Here is a 24530-nt window from a genome sequence, read left to right as displayed (position 1 = left end):
GGACTCCCTGCCAACTGCCCAACTTTCAAAGGGCATAACTCGCTCATACGAACTTGGAATCGAGCAAACTCGGTGGCGTTGAAAAGATCGTTCCAAGGGCTTTCCAAACATAACTGGAACTACTCCTGGATCATCTTGAGCTAGGAATTATGACTGCTCAAAGTTGGCCAAAAACTCACTGATTTCCCACACTTAACCAAATTTCCAGGTTTTGAACTTAGCCAAATTTCCAGATTCTGAACTTTTTTCCAAAAGTGACTACTTCCAATTTCAAGCTTCTTCATATTCATTTTAAATTGTCGGATGTAACACAATTAAAACGAAATTACATAAAAACCCCTCATAGAACCTCATTATAAAGTCAACACAAAGTCATAGGCTCCTGCTTAACCAATCATTTTTTTCCGAGTCGTTACACATAATCTTATCCACTGACCCGACATTTATTAAATATCGGATTGACGGATAAGATTGTGCCACGTGTCCCTATTTAGTCTTCCGTTAGAGTGAAGGGAATATATGCTCTAGTTTTTGGACGGCAGGGGCACCAATGTCCCAAAAATATGACGGAGGGTATCTACATACCATTTGCTATGGTTGTTCATGGTTATGGTTATAAAATCAAACCGAACCGCAATCTGAACCAAACCGATTAAAAAAAGCGTTATTTGGTTGGATTTGGTTAGGTTCGGTTTTAAATTTTGAAAAACCGATATTATTTGGTTTGATTTTGGTTTTACTAAAAATTAACCACAAAAATAACCAAACCGAACTGAGAAGTTATATATATAAATTTTATAATTATTTATAAATAAAATATAAGTATTTAGATAAATTTTATTTAACTTAAGTATATAATTTTACTATTTTCTGAAGCCCAATACTTAAATTTTAGCCCAACTAATAAAACCTTAAGTCTAAATCCCTCAATATTCATTACTTTAAACATCACACTTTCTCTGTTCTTTAATAAAAATTTCTAACGTAGCATTGAATAATTTAAAGCTCAAACTAAAGAAGATGATAATTGATTAATTTTGACTATGAAATATTGGTGTTTTTTTTTTGAGAAGTAATTTCTCAATATTTTAAGGTGTAATTTTATTGAAAAGTCTATTGATAAGATGTTGAGATCTCCAGAATATTGAACCAACTTTATGCTATTGACAATGAGTTTTTTTAGTTTATGAAACTTGGTACATTGGATGAATCACTTTGTTCATGTAATAGCTTATTTGTGAATTATTCATGTACTAAGTGTTTGTGTCTATCGAGATGCATATGTCCTCAACAAATTTATTACTTTAGAACCGAAAAAACCTAACCAAATCGACGGTTATTTTTTTATTTGATTTGGTTTGATTTTAGAAATTTAAAAACCAATTTAAATTGGTTTGGTTTTGATTTTAACTAATAATCGATCCAAATCGAACCATGAACATCCCTACCATTTACGATAGTTCGGGGATAGATTTTTCAATTTTCCCCTTTTTTAATTATAAACAAATGTACATAAAAAATCATTTTTAAACTACAAGTTTCTTTAGTCACTTTGTTTGGACGGTTGTTACGTATTATTTCATAATGTACTATGTTGTATTGTATTGTTTTAATGAATAAAATATTTGAATAGATTTTATCATTCTCCATTTTTACATAATGTCGCATATTCATAATTTAAACAAGGTAGAGCTACTATAAAAAAAATAAGATAAATGATAAAATATAATTATTAAATAATAAGTAAATACAAAATGAAAAGAAAATATTGAGGTAATCTCATAAGATTTTTATCTTCCTCTATTCTCTCTTTGAAAATTCATCCATGAGCCTTATTTATTAGTTACTATACATATCATCATTCTTTCTTTTGTTTATTTAAAACTCTACGGTAATCATTGTATTTTGAGAACAAGATCCTTTTTTAGTATGGATAATAGTATTATTAAATTTAGCGAAGAACCTTACATTCACTATTGATATCAATTTGTATACTAATTTCATAAGTACAAATATGTAAAAATAACATAAAAGTAAATATACATCAACTTCTATACAGATTTTAGACCCCAAAAATAAAACCAAATCTAAACTAGTTTAATTTATACACTAAATAAAATATGTTTATATATAAGTTGGTATAAATAAAATTAAGTAAATCAATTTGTATACTCATGTCACGCATATAAGAACAAACTTAAGAACACTGTTTTCTTCATGCTCTAGATAGTTAAAATGTTCAAAAATAAATAAATATATTGTATTATATACGAAAAAAAGTTACAAGACCTTTAAATTATTGAAATGGAGTATATATACCCTTCGCTAGATTTTAATATAAAAAAATACCCTCATTGTTAATTAAATGAATCACATATATCCCTCACCTTAACAGACTTCCACCTAAAATAAAACCTATTTCAAAATTATCTTCTTGCTATATGAAACTTCAACTCAATGTCTTTTCATCATTAACAAAGGTCATTACCCATTTACTAAAAACTGAAAAAAAAAAACTTGTGACAGAGAATGAGGAGAGAGATGAAGCAACATCCGAATTATATACTTGAGGATGAATCTTGTGTATCTATTCAATATAAGATTTTGGAGTTGAGTTTTTGTTCTGTATCATCAGTGGCTATGTTGTTTAGATTCTTTAATAATGTCATCAAATGTGTTTCAATTCCTTTTAATTTACGTAGTGTATTTTTTAAGGATCTAATACGAGTGTGGATGAATTTGGCGGAGCCACTGAAGAGAAGATAGAAAATCCTACCATATTTAGTTGACTCTATTAATCTATAGCAACTTTCTACCTTTACAACAATAACATTCATTGCAGATACAATTTTTATAGGCTAATACATAAACATGTCATTTAACTCGGCATCATTTCACATTTATGTCCTTCAACTTTGAATGTGTACAATTAGACACTTAAACTCGTATAAAGTTGGACAAGTAGACACATGGGTCCTATGTGACACAATACATGTATGACACAAATTATCACGTAGGATGCGTATATGTTTATTCATTCAACTTTATTCAAGTTTAAGGGTCTATTTATACACATTCAAAATTGGAGAGCATAAATATAAAATGAGATTCAAGTTAAATGACATATTTATGTATTATATCACCCTTTATAACAAACATATTAAAGAGATTGTATAATAATATTTTATAAGATATATATTATATATAAATAAAATATTAAAATATTTATGATGAAAATCATTAATATCATGTAAATAATAATTTTTTAATTATTAATAAATGATGCTAAACAATTATGATCATAAGTTATAACTTCATAAGAAATGATTACTGATACTTACCATTTTTAACAATCACACTCTTTTTATTTTGTAAGTTAAATTGAATAACAAACACATTTCTTATGTTTTTTTATATACATAATCATTAAATTAATATTTTATATACTTTTATTTATAACAACTAAAACAAAATCTAAATCCAACACAAAAAGCATGGGTGCTTAGATAGAGTAGAGCCAAATCTATGGACTTCAAAAGTTGACGTTCAAACTTCAATGCACAGCGTACAACATATTTCTATTGAAATTTGCAAGACGTCTCTCTTAGTTCTGCCATTTTTTCACTTTACAAATACTCCCAAAACAGTCCAATTGACATTTTACTAAACTCAAAATTGAAAACCCAAACAACAAATTCCTCTATTTTTCAGTTCAGATTTCTACGGAACTGAAAATTTTTGCAGAAAAAGATGGGGACAACGATGAGAATTGTTTTTGGACTGCTTACACTTGTCACCTGTGGAATGATTCTCGGTGAAATTTCTCTCAATCTTTTTATATACCCAATTTATATTTATGTATGTTTCTGTTGAATTTGTCGTTGGTTTTTGTAATTTTTTTATTCTTTCTCCTCCGGCATTTGCGGTTTCGATCATAGTAATCAGCAGTGGTGTTGATTGGATTGGAGTTAATTTGGACTAACTAAAAATCCCATTTGGAAAAAAGAAGAAAAAAAGGAAAAAAAATTAAAATGGTGATACATATGGGTGTTTGTTTTGGAAATGGAGGTTTAAAGAATGAACCTTTAGGGGTTGGGGTGGTGGAGGGGGTACTTGGGTTTGATCTGTGATGATCATTCTTGATTAGGATGGTATTTTTTTGTTTTTTTGAAATTTACATTTTGAAGTGGATTTTTCTGGTTTGGTTTGGGGAGTCTGATACTTGATCATCATTCATGATTGAGATTTCAAGGAGAAAAATGAGAAAAGGAAATGCTGGTTGTTTACTAAAGATAAGATTTTAATGTGAATTGTTTGTATGGCATGGTGGGACAATTGATTTATGAGTGTGGTTGAAGTAATGGTATTATAGGGATGTTTTGAATGAACTGACTTCACTTAAGCTGGGAAAATGGGTAGTTGTTCTGTAAAGGAAAACAAAAGATAATAACACAAGATGGCTAGGTTCTTCTTTAAAACTATGAATTTACAAATATTTTATTGGGTTTGAGGGGAAGTTTACTTTTGATTAGCTTCATTGCTTTCTGATTTTGGTTCAGATTATGGTGTAATGGGGATAAGGCAATTAGTGTCATTTCCCCTGTGAAGCTGTAATGTCTTACAGTTAGTTCAGGGGAGTTCTTTTAAGTTCTGATCATCCCCCGACACCACGGTATAAAAAAAAAGGGTGAAAGTTTCATAGTCATGGTACTTGTTGTGTTTATGAACGTCCGTTGAGTAATATAAGGTTTTTATTAGTAAGGGTGAAGTAATGCAAAACTAAATCAGTGCTTTTATGAGATGAATACTATTGATTTCTGGAGCTTACAGAATGATCTTAATTTCATTCTTTTTCATTCATGGATTAAATGACACAGTACAATAAACTTTGCTATCATTAACTATTGACTTAATTAGAAAACGAGAGTCCTGGACAATAAAACATATGGCACAACAGAGAAAATTAAAAAAGAAAGCATTTAAAAAACTTGTAGAAGCATGAACCATCAGATATTGGATGAATCTTTGGAAAAGATACATGCTGGTTTCTTTCATTTCGTTTTTCAGGAGCATGGACAACTATATAATTCGTTGTTCAACTTAAAATGCTGGAAGAAGTAAAAGTTATCTTTCTAGATCCGAAGGGTTTGTTATAAGACCCTGATCCTTGACCATACCTTTGTGGTCTTGTCCTTCAAAAAGAAATTTGTGGATTTGCTTAAACTTTGAATTTTCTCTGTTTCCCGTCTTCTATTCTGATAATAGAATACATAGTTTGATGTCATGGGTTCAAGCCCTGTTGCTGACGAAAGCCTCGTGTTTTAGTGGCCAAGGGTAGAGAAGCAAGCCCATTCTCTATCGAGTTCCGAACATTTCTCCACTGGCTCTCTGGGATTTTGCAGTTCTAAAAAAGGATAGAATACATATTTTAATTTTTTACAGATATGGACTTTTGGTTTTCCTGGTTGCTTGTTGCTGAATGGAAACTGATGAATTTTGTCGCATGATGTGCAGGAGCTTTAATTCAATTAGCATTTATTCGTAGGATGGAGGACTCACTTGGTAACTTTTCTTGGTTTATAGTACATAATTTTAAATGATTGTTTTTTCTTTTATGTTCTTGGAGAGTCTAATATTTTCTTGGTTTCTCCATCATTCTTCTCACTCATAGTTGCTGTGGTATCTAACATTCAAACCAGTCCTCCATGTTTCACTGTGTGCAATACCAAATAATCACTATGGATTATCTTATTATTAAGGTTCACTATTGGTGGATCCTTTAACTAACTATTTAAACATTTTTGGCAGCTCATCTTAGTGAAAGTAGGCAATACTTGCTCTAATTATTCCTTTCTTTTGTAGTTATTGTAGTTTCTACTTTTTAATCAGATTCCAGTGGGTGCAATATCAAATAATCTCTACTTAAGGTTCATTTGAGGGATTCTTCATTCATGTTGTAGCTAGTTGAAAGCTTTTGACATGTCATTTTGTGCTTAAGCTTGGTAAAATTAGAGAAGAGTTTTCATAGTAAAAAATTAGGGAAGACTTCTATGAAATTGAGAGAAAACAAGTATGGTGTTATAGAATGAGGAAAAAGTATTTTGATGATTCGCATGTTATATGAGATCTTTCTCTGCTTTCATTTTTTCTTTGTAATTATTCCTTAAATGTGAACCAAGGTGGTGTTAAAAGCATTCACAACATGTGTCAGACATGTTCTCCCTTTTCTACTGGTCTTACGCAATTATCAGTGCACAAAAGTAGTTTCTCTTCACATTTAATGTATAAATAAACAGATCTGATCACTTCATACTCCCACATGCTGCTCTGTGCTACAGTCAATCTTCTGTCTCTCTCATTCCGAGGAGATGAGATCCCACAATTGGATGACCTCGTGTAATGCAACAAGAGATGGTTAGTGTCCTCTCGGCACTCTTGCACATACACCAACTCACCATAATCCTTCCTTTCAGATTGTCAGCCATGGGATTCTTTTTCATGCTGGAGCTCCTTAAATTATCGGCTGTGTGGGTTGTGTTTCGTGCCACACACCACGTGAAGAAGGTGACATAGCTGGTGCCTTCGTATTCCATATTTCCTTCTACTCCTCATTGTTGCTGCCCCAACTTTTTTCGGTAAAAATCCTTGTAGCCAGCCGGCCCCTATCAACCTTCACATTCTCCTGCTCCTCTATGTTTAGATTATAAACTCTGAGAAAGGATTCCTGACTTTCTTCGACTCTGAATCCTGGATAACCTTCCCGAATCTCATGTCCCAATTTTTTTTCTTTCCCCGTTAGATCAGTCATTGTTGCGCTTCTCACATAGACCATAGCATGCATTAAAAAGCATGAGTATCCCCACACTATATGCCTTTCAAAAGATGTTCTCTATTGCCATTTTCAATGATGTAAGCAACAAACCTTGTGAACTCATTATTTCCTCCTTGTGATCCCTTTCCAAACCTTCTAAATTTGCAAAAGATGCTTTCTGGTATCAAATTGCCCAGACTCAAACTTATCAGGAAAACGACCAGTCCGTTTTGACCATGGATCCGGAACAGGGGTAATTGTTATGTTTATCTTTTAGTGTACTTCATCGAAAACAAATTTTTTGAAGTACCAACACTGTAAGATTTTCTAGTCTAAGCACTCCTTATTCTGCTTCACTCCAGATGTTAATTGTAGTCATTACTTGAGATGTTCTTAGTATTCCCTTAAGACTGTACTCTTAATCTAATGTAAGTTCTTGTAACTGACTTCCTGCAGACAGAGAATTATCTTTTGGTGGAAAGCATGCAAGTCTAGCTGGCAGCAATTTTCCTTTAACAAGAGGTTTGTGTTGTTCTGTGAATGTTTTTAGGCTTGCATGTGCTCTATGTTGTTAAAGGCTAGATTGAGGTGCGCTCAAGCATTGAAGCTTGGTGCAGCATGAGTTGGGCGCTTCTCTCTCTTGAGGCATTGCTTCAGTCCAGGCACTAAGAAGCTAAGGCATACTTTCCATAGACTCTTTCGTGAAGTGCACGGTACTAAATAATAAATGTAGTTGGAAAAACAAATTAATTAAGAGAATATTTTGAATAAGTTTGTTTACATAGCAACTTACCAGTTATGTACAAGAAAATTAGTTACTTAAAACTGCATAATTATATCTGTATATTTAAAATGATTTTGGAACTTGATTTATATGTTTTTTTGATAAAAGTTAAAGTTGTATTCTTCAGCATTAAGGGTATGCTGGCTACCTCCAAAAAGTTACAAGCTGAAACCATAATTACATAGATCCTAGGAAATCTACCAACTGTTCTACTTCTTCTATACCATCTTCTTTACACCAAAAAAACAACATGTTAATGCAATTTTCTTTAACTTTCTGAATAGAGTTAGTAATATTCTCATGACACCTAAGGTTTCTTTCTCTCCAAATAGCCCACCAGACACAAGTAGGTACTATAGACCACCATCTTTTTTGGGTCTTGCTCCCCCCCTCCTCATCCAACAGCTCAAAAGATCAGCAGTATGTTCTGGCATCACCCAAGGCTCTTGAGAAATGCTGAAAACCATGCGCCACACCTGTACAGTAACCCTACAGTGTAGGAATAAGTGGCTGTTAGTTTCTTCCTTCTCATGACAAAAAAAACATCTGGAGACAATCTGGAAGCCTCTTTTCTTGAGTTTTTCCTGAGTGAGACATGCCCTTCTGATGACCAACCAGGTGAAGCATTTCACCTTGGTTGGGGTGTTGCCCTTCCATATTTGTTTCCATGGGCCAAGAATTCCCCCAGAGTGAGTCATGATCTCTCTCTTATACAGTCTACGCACAAAGAGCTTACCATCAGTGTTATGTTTCCATCTTATACCATCTGCTTCTGTAGTAGGGCCTGTGAATTCACCCAATTTGAGAAGCAGTTCAGCAATTCTATCCACTTCCCAATCGTTTAGATTTCTCCTGAAAGTGAGGTTCCATCCCTGAGGGGACCAAATCTCAGCAATTTTAGCCTCAGGATTGGTACAAAAAGAAAAAAGATCGGGGAAGACCGAGTTTAAACACTCTTGTCCAATCCACTTGTCCTTCCAAAAAAATATTTTGTTACCCTCTCCCACCTTGACCACCAAATTCTCCTTTAGACTATCCCATAAATTTCTGATTGTTCTCCAAACTGATACCCCATACGTGCTATCTACTACATTAGACACCCACTCCTCGGTCTGCCCATACTTGTTGAGAATTGCTTTTCTCCATAATGCCTGATCTTCAACCACAAATCTCCAAAGCCATTTAGAAAGTAAACTTTTGTTCTGGACCCTCAGATTTTTTATGCCGAGACCTCCTGTCTTCTTGCTTAGTAAGGCTTTTTGCCATTTAACTAAGTGTATTTTTTTCCCTTCTTTGTTCCCCGACCATAGAAAATCACGCCTCAATTTATCCAGCCTTTCTTCTACCTTTGCTGGTAAAGGGAAAAGTGACATAACATATGTAGGCAACGCATCCAGAACTGAATTGATCAAAGTGACTCTTCCTCCCAGAGATAGATAGTTTGCCTTCCAATTAGCCAACCTCTTCTCTGTCTTCTCAATGATTCCATCCCAAATCTCAAGCTCCTTGTGATGATTCCCTAAAGGCATTCCCAGATAAGCAGTTGGTAAGTGCTCTATCTTGCATTGCAAGATGCTTGCCAACAACTGAATATTTGCCACTTCCTTGATTTGGAAGATGCTGCTTTTCCCCCAGTTCACAGCAAAGTCCGGAGATGGCCTCAAAAATCACCAAAACAACTCTAATGTAACTAACTTGTTCTACCTTTGCATCGCAAAATATAAGTGTGTCATCTGCATATAAAAGGTGACATATTTTCAAATTGACCCCCGACTGATTACCAACGTTGAAGCCCTTTATCCAGTTGTTCTGATTGGCCACTCTAATCATACTGTTAAGACCCTCCATAGCTAGAATAAATAGGAAAGGGGAGAGAGGATCTCCTTGTCGTAGTCCTCTCTCAGAAGGAAAAAAACCAGCAGGTTCTCCATTAACAAGTATGGAGAACCTGACAGTTTTGATGCAAAAACCTATCCATTTAAGCCATTTGTCTCCAAACCCCATCTGCCTCAGAATATTAAGTAGAAACTCCCAATTGACATGATCATATGCCTTTTCTATATCAAGCTTGCACATAATTCCTGGGATCTCTCCTTTAATCCTTGAATCTACACACTCACTTGCTATTAATGCGGCATCCGTAATTTGTCTTCCCTGAATGAAGGCCATTTGATGATTGTTCACTAATTTGCTTATCACTTTCTTTAATCTCTCTGCCAGCAACTTACCAAAGACCTTGTACACACCACTAATGAGACTGATGGGTCTAAAATCCCTAAGATCCATAGCTCCTATCTTCTTTGGAATTAGAGCCACATAGGTGGCGTTGAGGCTCTTCTCTATCTCATGTCTTTGATGAAATTGTCTCACTGCATTCATGAAGTCTGTCTTCAGTATCTCCCAGAAGGTTTGGAAAAAACTCATCGGAAAGCCATCTAGTCCGGGGGCCTTATCACTAGCACATGATTTTATGCAATTAAAAACTTCATCTTCCTCGAATTGCCTCTGCAACCATACATTTTCCTCTTGCGAAATGCTTTCCGCTCCCTGTACATTAAATTCTGGCCTCCATTGTTCGTTTCTCTGTAAAGATTTTGATAGAAATTAATTATGGTTCCTTTAATTTCTTCAGAATCTGTTACTGTAACCCCTTCAACCATCAACTTGTCAATGGTGTTGAATCTTTTATGTGCTGTAGCCATCTTGTGAAAAAACTTGGTATTTTTGTCTCCGTGTTTAAGCCAATGTACTCTAGACCTCTGCCTCCAAGCTATTTCCTCGTTTTTTGCAACATCTTCAAACTCCATTGAAAGATGTACTTTCTGAAGTAACTCATCCTCTGATAGCAATCTCAACTCCTGAGTCTTTTCTAAAATTGACAGCTGATTTAAGATTTCCTCTTTTCTCTGATTCCAATTGTTCCTATTTTCCCGTTTCCATTCTTTTAGCTTCCCCTTTAGCATCCTCAACTTGGAGGCTAGGACATAAGAGCCCGTACCAGTGATATTGAAAGATTCCCACCAATCTTTAACTTTGTCTGAGAAACCCTCCACCCTTAACCACCATTGTTCAAACTTGAAGTAAGACTTCTTCAAATTTAAGTCTCCACATTCAAGCAAAATTGGACTGTGGTCAGAACCTATTCTGGGAAGTATGCTCTGTTTTATCCCTGTAAAGGTCCCATCCCACTGAGAAGAGAATAAAAACCTATCAATTCTGGAAGCAGACATGTGATTGTCCCCCCTTCTCCATGTGAAAGACCCCCCAAATAAAGGAGGATCGATAAACTCCATCTCATTTATCCATTCAGAGAATTCAGTCATTGGTGTAGTAATTCCGTGCCCTTCTGATCTTTCGTTTGGATATCTTGTAGCATTAAAATCTCCACAAGCTACCCAAGGCCCATTACACAGTTCTTTGATGTTGATGAATTCTTGCCAAAGTTCTCTTCTAGTTATTGGATCGCATGAGGCATACACAGCTGAAAGAAACCATGTGAGTGCCTGATTAATGCCTTCAAACTTGCAGGTCACCATTTGGTTTGCTGCTATTACCAGCTCTTCTCTCCACACCCTTTTATCCCACATCACTACGATGCCACCACTTCTGCCTATAGCATCCAAATGAAATTCCCCCATCCATCTATTTTGCCATAATTGTTTGAATACATTCACCTCTGATCCTCCCAATTTTGTCTCAACCAGAACATAAATATCAGCCCCCCAATGTTGCCACACCCTTGATTTATATTTTACTTGATACTTTTGACATATTTACTTTTCAATTCATTAATCATTTTTGTTTGAGTTCAGGAATCTCTAATTGGCCTCATGACAAAGAAGCCATAGCACTGCGTGTAGGATATGTAAGTCCAAGGAAATGGTCTCTGTTGTTTTCTCAACTTCTGTGATTTGTCAGTGAAACTATACAATTGACAGTTTGAATTTGTTGCCATTTGCATGATTGTAGTCGGAAAATACATGAAAATAAGAGATACATAGTTGTGTGATAGAAATGGTATTTTATCTTCGGAATGAGTTCTTAGCAACTAATGTTATCGTTTTTGGGTTGCATTGTCTTTGTTCCCTGTACATAATTTCACTTTTTAGAGAAAAGCTATTTTTTCTCAACTCTAAGCCATCTAATGTACGATTTATAGTAAGATGTACGGGTAAATACTGCTGGTAGACATGTATTTAGCCATGTTCCCTCTTCCAATGACTTCTCTTCGTGCAAGTAGACAACAAAAATTGTTTATCTTTTTTGGCCTTCCTAGTATCCATGCTAGTCAAGTAGGTTGACACTGGGGATGAGGTTTGTGTATGCAAATGTTCAACCAATCTTTAGATGGTGACATGTTGATCAGGTAAGGTCATAGGTGAAAGAACAAAATGTAATTTTCAGATCTCCGACAGTATCAGTTATATGTAACAACCGACCCATGTTCTCATGAAATTGAGTTTCTTGTTCTGTCTATGTTTTGACCAGCAGAGCCTACTTGGTTTAGAAGTACCAGACTGGGACCTCTAGAATCACTTCTCAGGAAATGAGAAAGTCATGTTCATTAATATGTACGGTCTTCATTTTTTGTTTTGAACAAATAAATGGAGAATCTCTTTTGACATTTTCAGACTTAGATGAACCAGTCAATTGTTTTCCTCATCTGAGAACTAGGAGAATGCGTCTTAGACAAAATCTGTCCATATTGGACTATGTTTTTCTGTAACTTAAACTGACCAGCTGTATCGATGCCATTTACTGCTTCATTTTTTTAATTATGTTAATTTGTCATAATGCTGGTGCAGGTGAAGCCTGAAATAATTAGCTGGAAACCAAGAATTGTATTATTTCACAACTTCTTAAGTGCGGAGGTAGGCCAGTTCTTAGTATCTTCCTTCCTATCATTGCATATCTCTATATGTTCTTTGATAATAAGTTATTTTCTCTTTTTAATATGGTTAATATGTCTTTGGTGAGATAGAAATCTTGGTTGATAATATAACTGATTAAAAAAAAGTCATGGTTGATAATATATGGGAGTGTACTTGCACCTAAGGGTGTGGTTTAGTTGTCAATGAAGTAAGTTCAAAACTTAGAGATCAGGGTCTAAATTCCAGGTGAGACAAAAACCATGAGGTGCTTTTTTATCTGTCTAAGCCTTATGGGAAAAGTTGCCCGATGGTCTATGTTGGTGGGAGATAGCAAGGTACCTAGTGAAATAGTCGAGGTGTGGGCAAGCTGAACTGAACACCACCGTCATAAAAATCTGGAGTGAAGAATGTTTAGAGGTTCTTTTATGGTCCTTGCTGGCTTGCTCCAATTTTACCAATAATATATGCATTTTTTGTTTACCAAATTCCAATAGATAGACTTCAATTGCATCTTGGATTTCCCCAATATTTCAGATCCAGAAGCATCTGTGAATTACATTGTAATTAGCTTCTCTTTGGATTGAGAACTACTGCCAACTTCTCATTGATACTCAAAGTGAGACATATTTAGTTAATTTAGTTTAGCACAATGGGGAACAAACTTCATTATGCTTAATTGGTATCACTGTTTTTTTGTCAACATTGTCAAGTCTTTTGTTCACAAACCATGAAAAAGAAAAAAAGAAGAAGAAGAAGAAATCAAGTGTGAAACGTCAGTTAAGAATGTTAATTATGATTTTCAATTGAATAATTGAGTATTATGCCTTGGCCGTATTAACAGATGGATGGGAGAGGCAGGAAAAGGGGTGAACATGTGGAAGAGAATATTAATACATTAATCCTGATCTTTAGATGTGCTATCAAATAGATGGATGATATTACTAGGTCTTTTGCGAAATCTTGATAGCTTTATTAATTTTTAAAAGTACCATCAGTTCATATTGATAATTTGGGAAATGTGTATCATATTGCCTTCACAGGAATGTGATTATCTTAGATCGATTGCCATTCCTCGCCTTCATGTTTCCACAGTTGTAGATGCAAAAACTGGGAAGGTATGCTCACTATGCAAGATTATTCTCTCATGTTCAGCATCTATTATGATCCTTTTGGTTAGTTTTGATTTCCGTACTTCTATTAAATAAATGTGCTTGGTGAGTTTCCACAATTACTTAACAGTAAGTTAATTTTGCCTATAAAAGTACTCTGGTTAAAGTTCAAGTTAGAGCTTTTGCTTTGAAGTTTGCCTCTAGAAGAGCACTGTCTTTGAAATACCACCTCAATTTGTATTTCATTTGTGACAGTTCTACCCATTTTCTGTATTTAGCATTGAGGAGTTTAGTTCAAATGTGTGCTTCACAGTAAGGAATCGGGAACACATCAAATTTCGCATGATAAATGGTTATGAAAGTGCACCTTGAAAGAGGAATTCCTTGAGTTGTTTCTCTTTGTAAGACATGGGCTACTATTATTCGATGTAGAGATAGCAACTCATGGAACATTGTATTTAGGAGAAGCTTCTAAGATCAGGAAATAGACAGCTTGATGGAGTTATTTTACTAAGCTGGATAAGCGTAAGACTTCATCTTCAAGTGAAGAACAGGTTGAAACGGGGAAGTAGTGAAAATGGGAAGTTCATTGTGAAAGCATGTTTTATACCAACCATTACAGGAACAACATGATATTTGAAGAATGGCTCCATGATATGGAAAACAAGTGCCAACTAACGTAGCCTGCTGCAGTCAGATAGCATTACTTGAAGCCTTCTTTACACATGACAATCTTATTAAGAGAGGAGTCATTATGTGCAACCAATGCTAGATGTACTTGAAGAAGCTGAATATTACCTCTTTCTTCACTGTCTATGGCAAAGGACATATGTAATATGTTTTTGTGTCTTTTAGGGGTATGTTCGGTAATGCACTGCAGTCTCAAAGATGCCTACATTAGTTGGGACAATGGAGAGTTGGAAAAGCCATGAAGGTTATTTGGCAAATGATCCCAGCCTGCACTCCCTGGAGCATGTAGAGGGAGAGGAACTACTGATACTTTGATGGAATCTCAAGTCCTAGTCATTCCTTAAAAGACTGTGGGTGTGTGATGGACCTTCTGTGCAAATTGTGCAATGTAAATAATTTGATCAGCTTATGAATTTTGTTAGCCCCTTCTGTTTTAGGAGTTTCAAAATCAAACTTCACAGGAGCTATGTCCTTTTTTAATACTTATTTGCATCTCGTGGATGCTTGTTAATGCAATCCTATACTTCATCCAGAAAATGTAGGTGATTAGCTCTCTCTCCTCAAGAAAAAAACACTTTACGAGGAAAAATAAGACATGCTTTTGCTTTCCTAGTTTGAACTTTGAAGGAGCGAGTTATTGAAGAATATGGCAACAATCATATATTAGATGAATAGGACTTCTCATACGATGAACATGCTTTTTCAAAAGATAAATGACTTCTCTATATTTAGGTTTGTCATTGGCCCTCTGAGAGACTAGTTTACCTCAATCCTTTGTGAATCAATTAGATAGATGAAATCATCTTCTGTGCTATTTCTTTGGATTCAAGCTACATGATTTGAAATTTTAGAAAGTTCTTCCTTAGCGGTTTGATCTTATACCACTGTAGTTTCTATGTAGTGCTATGATTGTGATTTGTCATAGTCTTCTTCCTTGTTTTTAGTGCTTGAAGTCCAATTTGATTGATAGCTTCTTCTTCTTTTTTTCACTAGGGAATTAAGAGTGATGTCAGAACAAGTTCTGGTATGTTTCTGAACCCTGTTGAGAGGAATTATCCCATGATACAGGTCCGTACAGCACAAGGTCCTTTCAATTGTTCTCTTGTTCTCTCTTCCCTTACTGAAGCAAAACATGATATGCTACTATCTTTGTCATTATGTTTCAAGTTAACAATGTTTTATTATCCCATTGGGTATCCTTTTTCTATTTTTAACCTGCTCTTTTTCTGAGTGTTTACAATTGAATGTTTACTGTATAGGACATTGTGATTATGTGGTCACTCGTAGTTGATAATTTTGGTCTTATGTTGGATTCTTTGCATTCCTGTATCTTTCAGGCAATTGAAAAACGAATTTCTGTGTATTCTCAAATACCAGTAGAAAATGGGGAACTCATTCAAGTGTTAAGGTATGTATTATGACCTTTTGGTTTTTCAGTTTACCATTGTGAGATAGGTGGCTAATATATGTCAGTATCAAGGCTAACATCTGCAGAAGCACAGGTATGAAAAGAATCAGTTCTATAGAGCCCATCATGACTATTTCTCTGATAGTGTAAGTTCTTTCTCAATAGTTTGTTACTTTTGTTATTGGCTTATTGCTCTGTTTGTCTATTTCTCTTTTCAAAATGAGAGAAATACTTGCTTATTTTGCAGTTTAATGTGAAGCGTGGAGGTCAAAGAATAGCTACAATGCTCATGTATTTGAGCGACAATGTTGAGGGGGGAGAAACATACTTTCCTATGGTAATCACTCATGAATGATGAAACCTTGATTAATAACTTCTTTTTTGTATTATTGACACTCCATTTTCTCTGGTAGCGTACTCTACTTAAATTGTATGAAATGAATCTATTGTCGGTTGCCTTTGTCATATTCAGTCAAATAATTGAGGAACAAAAAATTTGTATTGACACTTCATAATCCTGGTATTTAATGAAAGCTTCATGTCTCTGTCCATCAATTTAAGCACTATGTGCGTGTTCTCAACATATGAATCAATATTTGATTACTTAACTAGGGGTTCCATGCAAAATTTGTATTATTTCGAATGGAACTGCTTTGGATGTAGACATTTATATGGTGCTGGAACTTGTCCATAACCTTGTGTTAACCAGTTATATCATCCTTTTGCCCTTTGCATTTGTTGATGGAAGAATTGTCTGTTATGTAAGGAACATACCTAGTTTTAGTTGCAAATACTTTCCCTTTTATTTGATGTATGCTAAGTCTACAAATTCTGGGTGGACGCCCTGTGAACAAAGAGAAAAAAATTGCTTAATCAGTAGTTTCTGGAGGAATTCGTTTGCTTTTCTAATATTTAGTTTCTTGAGGGTTTGTGACTGCTCACTGCTGTCAAGAGTTTTCTGCTGCAATTATTGTTCTTCTGTATTTCTTGCGAATGTTGCTTGAAGATAAGTTTGAATTGATCTTATGTTGCAGAAATCAATAAACATTCCATCTTTTGTCTAAATTCCAAAAGATTGGAAACTTGATTTCTTTCTGTTTCATAATTGAAAGAAGCGATGCTTGAAAGTTCAATTTTTGGTGATTTTAGCTTTACCGTGTATCATGCCAGTATTTTTTGTAATTCGTATACTAAAGTTGCCCTTGTTTTATCATGAGCAGAACATTAAACCATTATTTTATCCTAGCAAAATAATTATAATCCTAAATTGTCTAAACGAATTAAACCAAATTTTACAGCCTATAATCTTCTCAGTCACTCTATAGTCCAATTTCTATATTTATTGTATAACTAGTAGCTAGTACAGATTTGAATGGTGGTTTGCAATCTGAGAAGGTTGTAGGCATGGGAATAGTTTGTGCGGTCTGAGAGGCAGTTTAGGAGTTGGGAAAACAGGCTGGAGGGTATAAAAAGTCTACTGAGTTGTTAAGGTTTTGTTTGATTTTATTTACCGTGTTTTGAAAGGATTGAACTGGCTTATTTCAGATATGATTATGTGCTAAGTCTATTGAGCACAACATTTCAGGGAGAAATTCCCAAAATTAAGCTTTCACTTCCAGGCCAGAAGTGAAATTTGTCTTGTTATGTATCCTCTTCCCTGAAAATGTGTTACCAGGCCATGTATGTTTCTTTTTCCATTTTTTCTTGTTTACCTAACCGTACATGTTGATTCCAACAACTTTGGTTGCCTTTCCATCTCTCTTGCACGTCTTTTTTTCCCCAGGTTTCTAATTTCATGCCTGCGTTTTAATTTCAAATGCTGTCATCAGGCTGGCACTGATGAATGTAGCTGTGGCGGCAAAATGATCAAAGGGTTATGTGTAAAACCTACGAAAGGAGATGCTGTTCTTTTTTGGAGTATGGTTAGTACTTTCACCTACTATAAACCTTTTCGCTGCAACTTTTGACAAAATTCATCTATGGAACCCTCTAAAGTACTTTGAAAATGTTGGCATGGTTGCTTTAAGATTTTAAGAACTGCACGACATCTTGTTAGTCATTTGACTTGGCATCCATAATGTGTCATACGCCCAATATTTCTAGACAAAGTCTCCTTAGTTGAATCTAGTTCCTTTGTGCATCGTTTTGACTTGATGGGATATGAGACTATTGTTTCATTTATTCACTGGATAGACTTATAAAAGCTTCTGCCCTGGGTACCACCAACAACATAGTGTAGTCTTACAAGTGGAGTTTGGGGAGGATAGGGGTGTATCCAGACCTTACCCCTACCTTGGGAGGTAGAGAGTCTGCTTCTGATAGATCCTCAGCTCAAGGAAAAACATTCCAAAACTGGTCGGAAAAAAGAAAAGAAAGAGAGGTAGTGAATAAGCCACGGCAAAATACTATAGAAAGCATGTCAAAAGCATTCTGGAAAAAAAAAGAAGGAATGTTAAGAAAGGGACATCAGATATGTCATTGAGGCCCTTGTGTATGTCAATATATTCCAGACGTCTAGTAACTAGAGCAGCGCCTGATGTGTGAGTGAGACACATGTCACGTGTTTGAAGCTTGCCACAGATAAAGGTCTGGTATGTTAGTGGAGAAAGATAGAGGTGTAAGTACTTTATCCAAGTTCCAAACTGCGTGCCACTGGCACTCGGGGATTTCTCGGTTTCTCATATTAGTTCTTTCTTTAATTTCTATTAACTTAAAAAAAAACTCTCTTCTGAAACCATGAATTCCACTTGATGAATGCTGTTTTTTTCCATTTAGGGGCTTAATGGACAATCTGACCCTGATAGTCTACATGGAGGATGTGAAGTACTCTCAGGAGAGAAATGGTCAGCTACTAAATGGATGAGGCAAAGAAGTGTATCCTAAATTGCTCATATATCTTATTTTTTGTTCTATACTGTATCTTGATAGGAAAAAAGAAGGGAAAAGAGGAGTGACATGACTTTTGTAAAACTAGCAACACATGTTGTATTGTGAAAAATGTAGCCATATATAGAGTTTACTAATTTGAACTTACTCTTCATTTGGCAACACAGCAAAGAGGATGGATTAGGGAAAGGAAAATTTTAAAAACTTTGGGTCATTGGCAGTTAGTATTTGTGCTGGTCATTAACTTATGCTCCTCTTAACAAAAAAACTTTTTCGCGGGTTATAAGTATATATTTTTGTATTATAGTATCTCTCTAGTTATGCACCATATTACTTCAGCTTCTAAAGAACTTACGATCTACTAGACGTAAGTTTAGTTGTTAAATAAATTAAGGACCAACCAATTTTGAGGGCAATTTGTGCTATTTCAACAATTTTCTTCTCTTTTGTTTGGATCCAACTATAATCCATGTGAAAGGAAAAGATTAAATCAATCATCAATATTTGCTCAAATAGACTTGACAATTCTATGATAAAGTGATAATGAGACTAAATTCAGATTAAATAAAAGAGGCCAGTTGTTTTACAACAATAAAACAATACTCGATGTGATTTCATAAGTGAGTTAGAAAGGATAGGAAATACGGAAGAACTTATCCTTACTTTTGTACGGTAAAAAGGTTGTTGAAGTATGATTAATCAACCAAACTAAGTTTCATTCAAGTTGCCCTCATCAACACCTCCACATAAATATGAATGTCAACCAAAAAACAAATTTGCATATTGAATTGGAGTTGCACTAGGCAGAGGTGGATCTCGAATTTAAAGTTTATGGGCTCCTACAACAATCTCAAGTTAATACTTGATTACCTCTTACATATTTTCTCCATGTAGAAGAACATTAAGCGCTTAAATAGTTACACGTTATTAGTTTTGAACTCTCCAATATACCTAACAACCATTCAACGAATTGTTTGTGTTGCTAAGTTTCAACACGTTCACTGAATCCTTCGGGATGTTTGGTGGTAGGTAACCATCTCCTTCAATTGGTAAACATGAAATTGATAAAAATGCACCCCAAAATTCTCAAGTATAGTTTGCTAGCTATCCCATGCTAATTGCTAGGCATGATATGGTAAAGTGAGTGGCATGTAAAATATATACGTAAGACACACATAATACACACAATAAAATTAAGTTATTAATTGGTTGTATTAATTATAATCTATAGAATCTTTATTGGTGACATTTAATTACTTAATTAGAGTACTATGAGGTTGCACTTTATCATCCATATGATTTTTAGAGGTTGCAACTTTGCTATTTCATAAAACTATTTTCGACTTAAAATACAAAACATACTCAAAAATCAATTGGTGCTACTATGAGGAATCGTTTGTTAAATAGAGAATTCAAATAGATTTGTTTGTTTGATAAGATTGTATTAGAGTTTGAGAAAGTTTCTATAATTATTACAAATTATGAGAAAAAGTACAATTAATTTTCAATTCTCTATTTGTAAAACTTATGACCAAATACGATTTGAACTTCAAATCTCTTCTTTTTTTAAAAAATAAATAAAAGATCATCCTGTATTCGATACTCCGACGATGTTCATCAAGATTGACTATTTTGAATTTGCACTGCATGGGATCCCACTCGGAAGAAAACACTCTCTATCACGAATTTTTTTTCAAATCCGAGACCTCTAATTAAGGGAGAAGCAGTCTTATCTGTATTTGTAATACATCCTTTGGTGGTTTTTCAAATCTATCTTCACATAGATCAATACTTTCAACTAATAATTTTAAATTCATGTCCAAACGCCAATAAAATATCCATCAATATAGTATATTACGTACTTTGTATATCATTTTTGTACTGAAACCGTTTCCAAATTTAGAATTCAGACAACATTTCATTTTGATATTTTTTATTATTATTATCATTAATTTTTCTATCTTAAGCTGTCCAAACGTAATCTCAACTTTTAATTTAGGAAAAGCCAAAAAATATAAAAAAAAAAAACGAAGTCACAACTATCAATAATATCATCTATAAAATTCACCAACTAATTTTTTATGTATGTTATATACTTTCGAGATATATAAAATAATTCACATAATTGTATATCTAAAAAATATACAGTATTTAAAATAGTTAAATCACACAATATATGTCGAATAATATTTAAGTTGAAAAATCATCGTACAATAATTAGTTGAGATATCTATTCCTAAACTTCATTGTCCCCAATGTGTTTTTTCGGTGGGGATTGCTTGATATCAGAATATTGTGTTGTCCTCTTTTCCTTTCCATTTTAATTTATTATTATTAAATAAAAGGTAAAGAGAGAAAATAAAAAACTCCCTGGATTTCATATTGTAAAAAAAAAAATCATTATTACCATGTCACACTTTTTGGATGCGGTCTTTTTTTAGGATCCTGCTTACAAAAAATATTTTGAGCATCAAATTAATTATTTTTATTTTCTATACTATAAGGTTGATGGATAAGTGTGAACTTCACACCTATTACCAAACAGAAGAATTTTAGTACTTTTTTAAGTTAATAGCATGTTCTCGAGTTAATATCTCGAGATCATTCAATTATACTTTATCTAGTTAAATTTAGGGGAAAAGATCTGAAATATATCTGAACTTTGATCGAAATTACAGTAATGATATCAGACTTTGGAAATGACCTTTTACCCCCCTACACTATTTAATAGTGTATTTTAAAGGTATATATATGCCCACGTGGACATCATAAACATTGCAAAATTATAATTAATAACGCGTCCACGTAGGCACATATATACCTTTTAAATACACTATTAAATAGTGTAGGGGTAAAAGGTCCTCCATAAAGTTTGGTATCGTAACAGCAATTTCGGTCAAAGTTAAAGTATTTTTCAGACCCTTTTCTCTTAAATTTATTAAATTTTATTTTATATTAATAAAATCACTCAACTTTGAGTTTATAATATTTCAAAATCATTTATCTAAATTTTTATTATTAAAAAAATATAATACTTTTTTTTTAAATTAAAATTTTGGATATTAAAAAAAATATAATATAATATGACTATATCATATAAATATGAATTCCATAAATACAGAAATATGACTTACCTATTTTCAATTATAGAAGATTAAACAAAAAATATTTTTAAAAAAAAAAAATTGAGTGGTGTTGGCGGTTGTTGGTTGAAAAAGTCACGAGCTGAGTATATATTACTGTCTAAGACAGTTAAATATTACATGACAATAAATATTTGTAGTATTGTTATTTTCAGTTATGGAAGATTAAGATATGATGCAATAAATAAGTGTACTATGCTAATTTTATACCTGACATAATACTTATCTAGATATACAAAATGTTCATTAACAATAAAATGAAAAATTAAAGTTAAATCATTTCTAAATTTAACCTTCGTTAACACTTACAAAGGTCTAAGCCAATAATAAAAAAAACGACATGATGAATGAGTCTTTTTTGCAGAAAAATATTGACAAACCAAATCCCAATAAGTTTGAGGTAAATTATTATTAATTATTTAATTATTTGATGATCAAAGTTGATTTTTGATCATTCTTCTAAATTGATTTTAAAATAAAATTTCATGCCATATAATTAGGCTTTAGCCTCCAACAAAAAGGAAAATTCAAATCGATAGGCAAACACCTCGAAGAGCTTAATGGCAAAGACAAAACATAATTGTGCATATTATATATTATAATTCTCAACTGATTAAAATTTAATCCTACTTATTTTATTCTTATAAATATTAATCAAGTGACATTTATTGCGCTATGAATCATGAAAGTGATTTATGGTCCCATCTTTATTAAATAGGTCCAAACATAGGTGAGTCAACAAAGCCAAAAAAGGAAAAAAAACAAACTTGTCATAGAGGTTCATAAGTTGATTCAGGGAACTCAGTAATTTTGTGTAAATTTTGTATTTATATAAAAAATATTTATTGAAAAAACCCAATAATAAAGGAATTACTTAATCCAACAATCAAAAACATCAAAGAGTTTGAGATACAAATTCATAAAGAACGATTCAATTAATTAAGATACAAAATGAGAATTGTATTCATACAATTTTGCACTTCTTAATAAATATCATTTGTTTTATTGTTCTAAGTGAATATTCAATTTTAGATGAAAATTTTGTTATTCTTAACGCTTAGTATCATAAATTCCTATATAACTTAAGTGACACAATACAAACTTTATGAAAAAATCCACTTAAATTTAGCTAGGCAAATATGAAGATTTGATTCTTTTTTAAATTATTGAAAATCCACTACTTTTACTTTTTAAATTATTAACTATCTACTTTTTAAATCTAATCATTACTCATAATTAGAGTTATACATATAGTGGACCACGACTTGTGAAAAGTCCAATCTATATAAATTTTAACGGTATCAAATTTTATAGTCTATTGATATCGAATATTTTATAACAATGTTTGAAAAAAATAACAATTATAAACTAGCTAGTGATGTTGTAGTCAATGTCAGTGTCTTTGGTGCCTACACACCAAAAAATTTAAGATAAGATTTTCATAGGTGGAAAAAGAGTATTTGGATAAAATGATTGAAACTTGATTCCTAACATTCCAAACATAAAAAGTGACATGTATGTCAGAATGACAGAGGCAAAAACTTATCTAAACTTCTTTTATTTTTTCTTTCTTTTTTCCTTTTTAGTAAAATATATGTAATAGACATTTTCAAGTGTCAAATAATTTAAAAAACAAAATAATAAAATAAATATATAAAAATAACATTTTAATAAGAATGAGAGAAAACATAATGTGATTATATGTGTTTATTAGGGATTTGTCTTGATTTAACTTGTTAGATTCAATTATGTTCTGAATTGAACTTGGGGAGATGAGGTTGGTTTCAGTTTCAAAATTGTTTCAATTGGTAAGTACTATGAAGTTGAGACTTAGTAAATATGAAAAGTTTGGAATGCAATTATAATATACATGTATTGCTTTCGTATTGTTCAGAAATTTATGACAATGTAATTTAGTGAAAACTACTATTTATATGTAACAAAGGTTTGTTAGGGTTTTGCCCTGATTTTCTTACGTTATTTAAAGTTTATTTTTTTTCTTAAAAAAAAGTTAAAGTATTATCATAAATGCTTTAACTTTTTATGAAAGGAAAATATTTTATTCTTTCATATTTGGTTTATTCTTTTCTTAGAAGAAAAGTTTAGAGATCTATAAATTGAAGATCCCTATTTTCGATGTAGAACACAATAGGATCCACAATGTAGTCGTTTAGAGTCTTGTTTATGAGGAGATTTTTTCTCCTAAACATAGTTATGATTTTTTTAATATTAGTTTTTAATATGTAAGTCACTTGACGAAACCATATTAATAATATATTTTTAGTATATTTTTATTTGTCGTCTAATTTATCAATCATATCATGATTTACAAATTTTAAGCTTACGCATGACTCCCTAATCACCTTCATAATCCAACAAGGTTATACATCAACTAATAGAAAAACTTCTCTCGAACTCTAAAATACTGTGTTTATTAGTCACATTTCGGATAGAAATGTCATTAGTTATGTCAACTTAATTAATATTATTATATCGCTCATTTGTGATTTCAAAAACTAATTGAGATTAATCTTTATCGGCCATTCCTCCAAAACAATTTCCTCTACAGTCCTTTTTATCATTGTCACAAGTGCATCTTTTAGTTTTTCATATATATAAGTTATTTTTTACCCAATATAGTGTGTTTTATGACCTATAACTATAGTTAATGTTGGTTTATAAAAGGATTATAAATGATTTTTTGTCATCTGATGTTCCTCTATATTAAAAGGGCATATTTAACGCTTGAATTAGAGGGTGTTTGGATTGACTTAAAGGTTGGTCAAACTTATTTTTAAGTCAGTTTTTGACTTCTAGAAGTGTTTGGC

General features: G+C 33.0%; 1 protein-coding gene across 2 annotated transcripts; it reads left to right on the top strand.

Moving 5' to 3' along the window:
• The first annotated feature begins 3512 nt into the window (after positions 1 to 3512).
• LOC125845318 (prolyl 4-hydroxylase 1) lies at positions 3513 to 18579 on the top strand. Of its 2 annotated transcripts, none has more exons than XM_049524805.1 (12): positions 3513 to 3814; positions 5515 to 5562; positions 7268 to 7333; positions 11408 to 11460; positions 12401 to 12466; positions 13507 to 13581; positions 15259 to 15333; positions 15603 to 15673; positions 15768 to 15819; positions 15921 to 16010; positions 17503 to 17595; positions 18449 to 18579. In XM_049524805.1, the coding sequence occupies exons 1-12, from the start codon at positions 3751 to 3753 to the stop codon at positions 18554 to 18556; spliced, it is 861 nt and encodes a 286-aa protein (XP_049380762.1). In that variant the 5' UTR covers positions 3513 to 3750; the 3' UTR covers positions 18557 to 18579. The 2 variants fall into 2 exon arrangements, with proteins under 2 accessions (XP_049380762.1, XP_049380763.1); XM_049524806.1 differs by lacking the exon at positions 3513 to 3814 and adding an exon at positions 4090 to 4151.
• The last annotated feature ends 5951 nt before the right edge of the window (positions 18580 to 24530 follow it).

This window comes from Solanum stenotomum, chromosome 11 (genome assembly GCF_019186545.1).
Source record: "Solanum stenotomum isolate F172 chromosome 11, ASM1918654v1, whole genome shotgun sequence".
Taxonomy (NCBI): domain Eukaryota; kingdom Viridiplantae; phylum Streptophyta; class Magnoliopsida; order Solanales; family Solanaceae; genus Solanum; species Solanum stenotomum.
The sequence above is the reverse complement of the archived record's forward strand: the minus strand, read 5'-3'. Positions and strand labels throughout refer to the sequence as shown.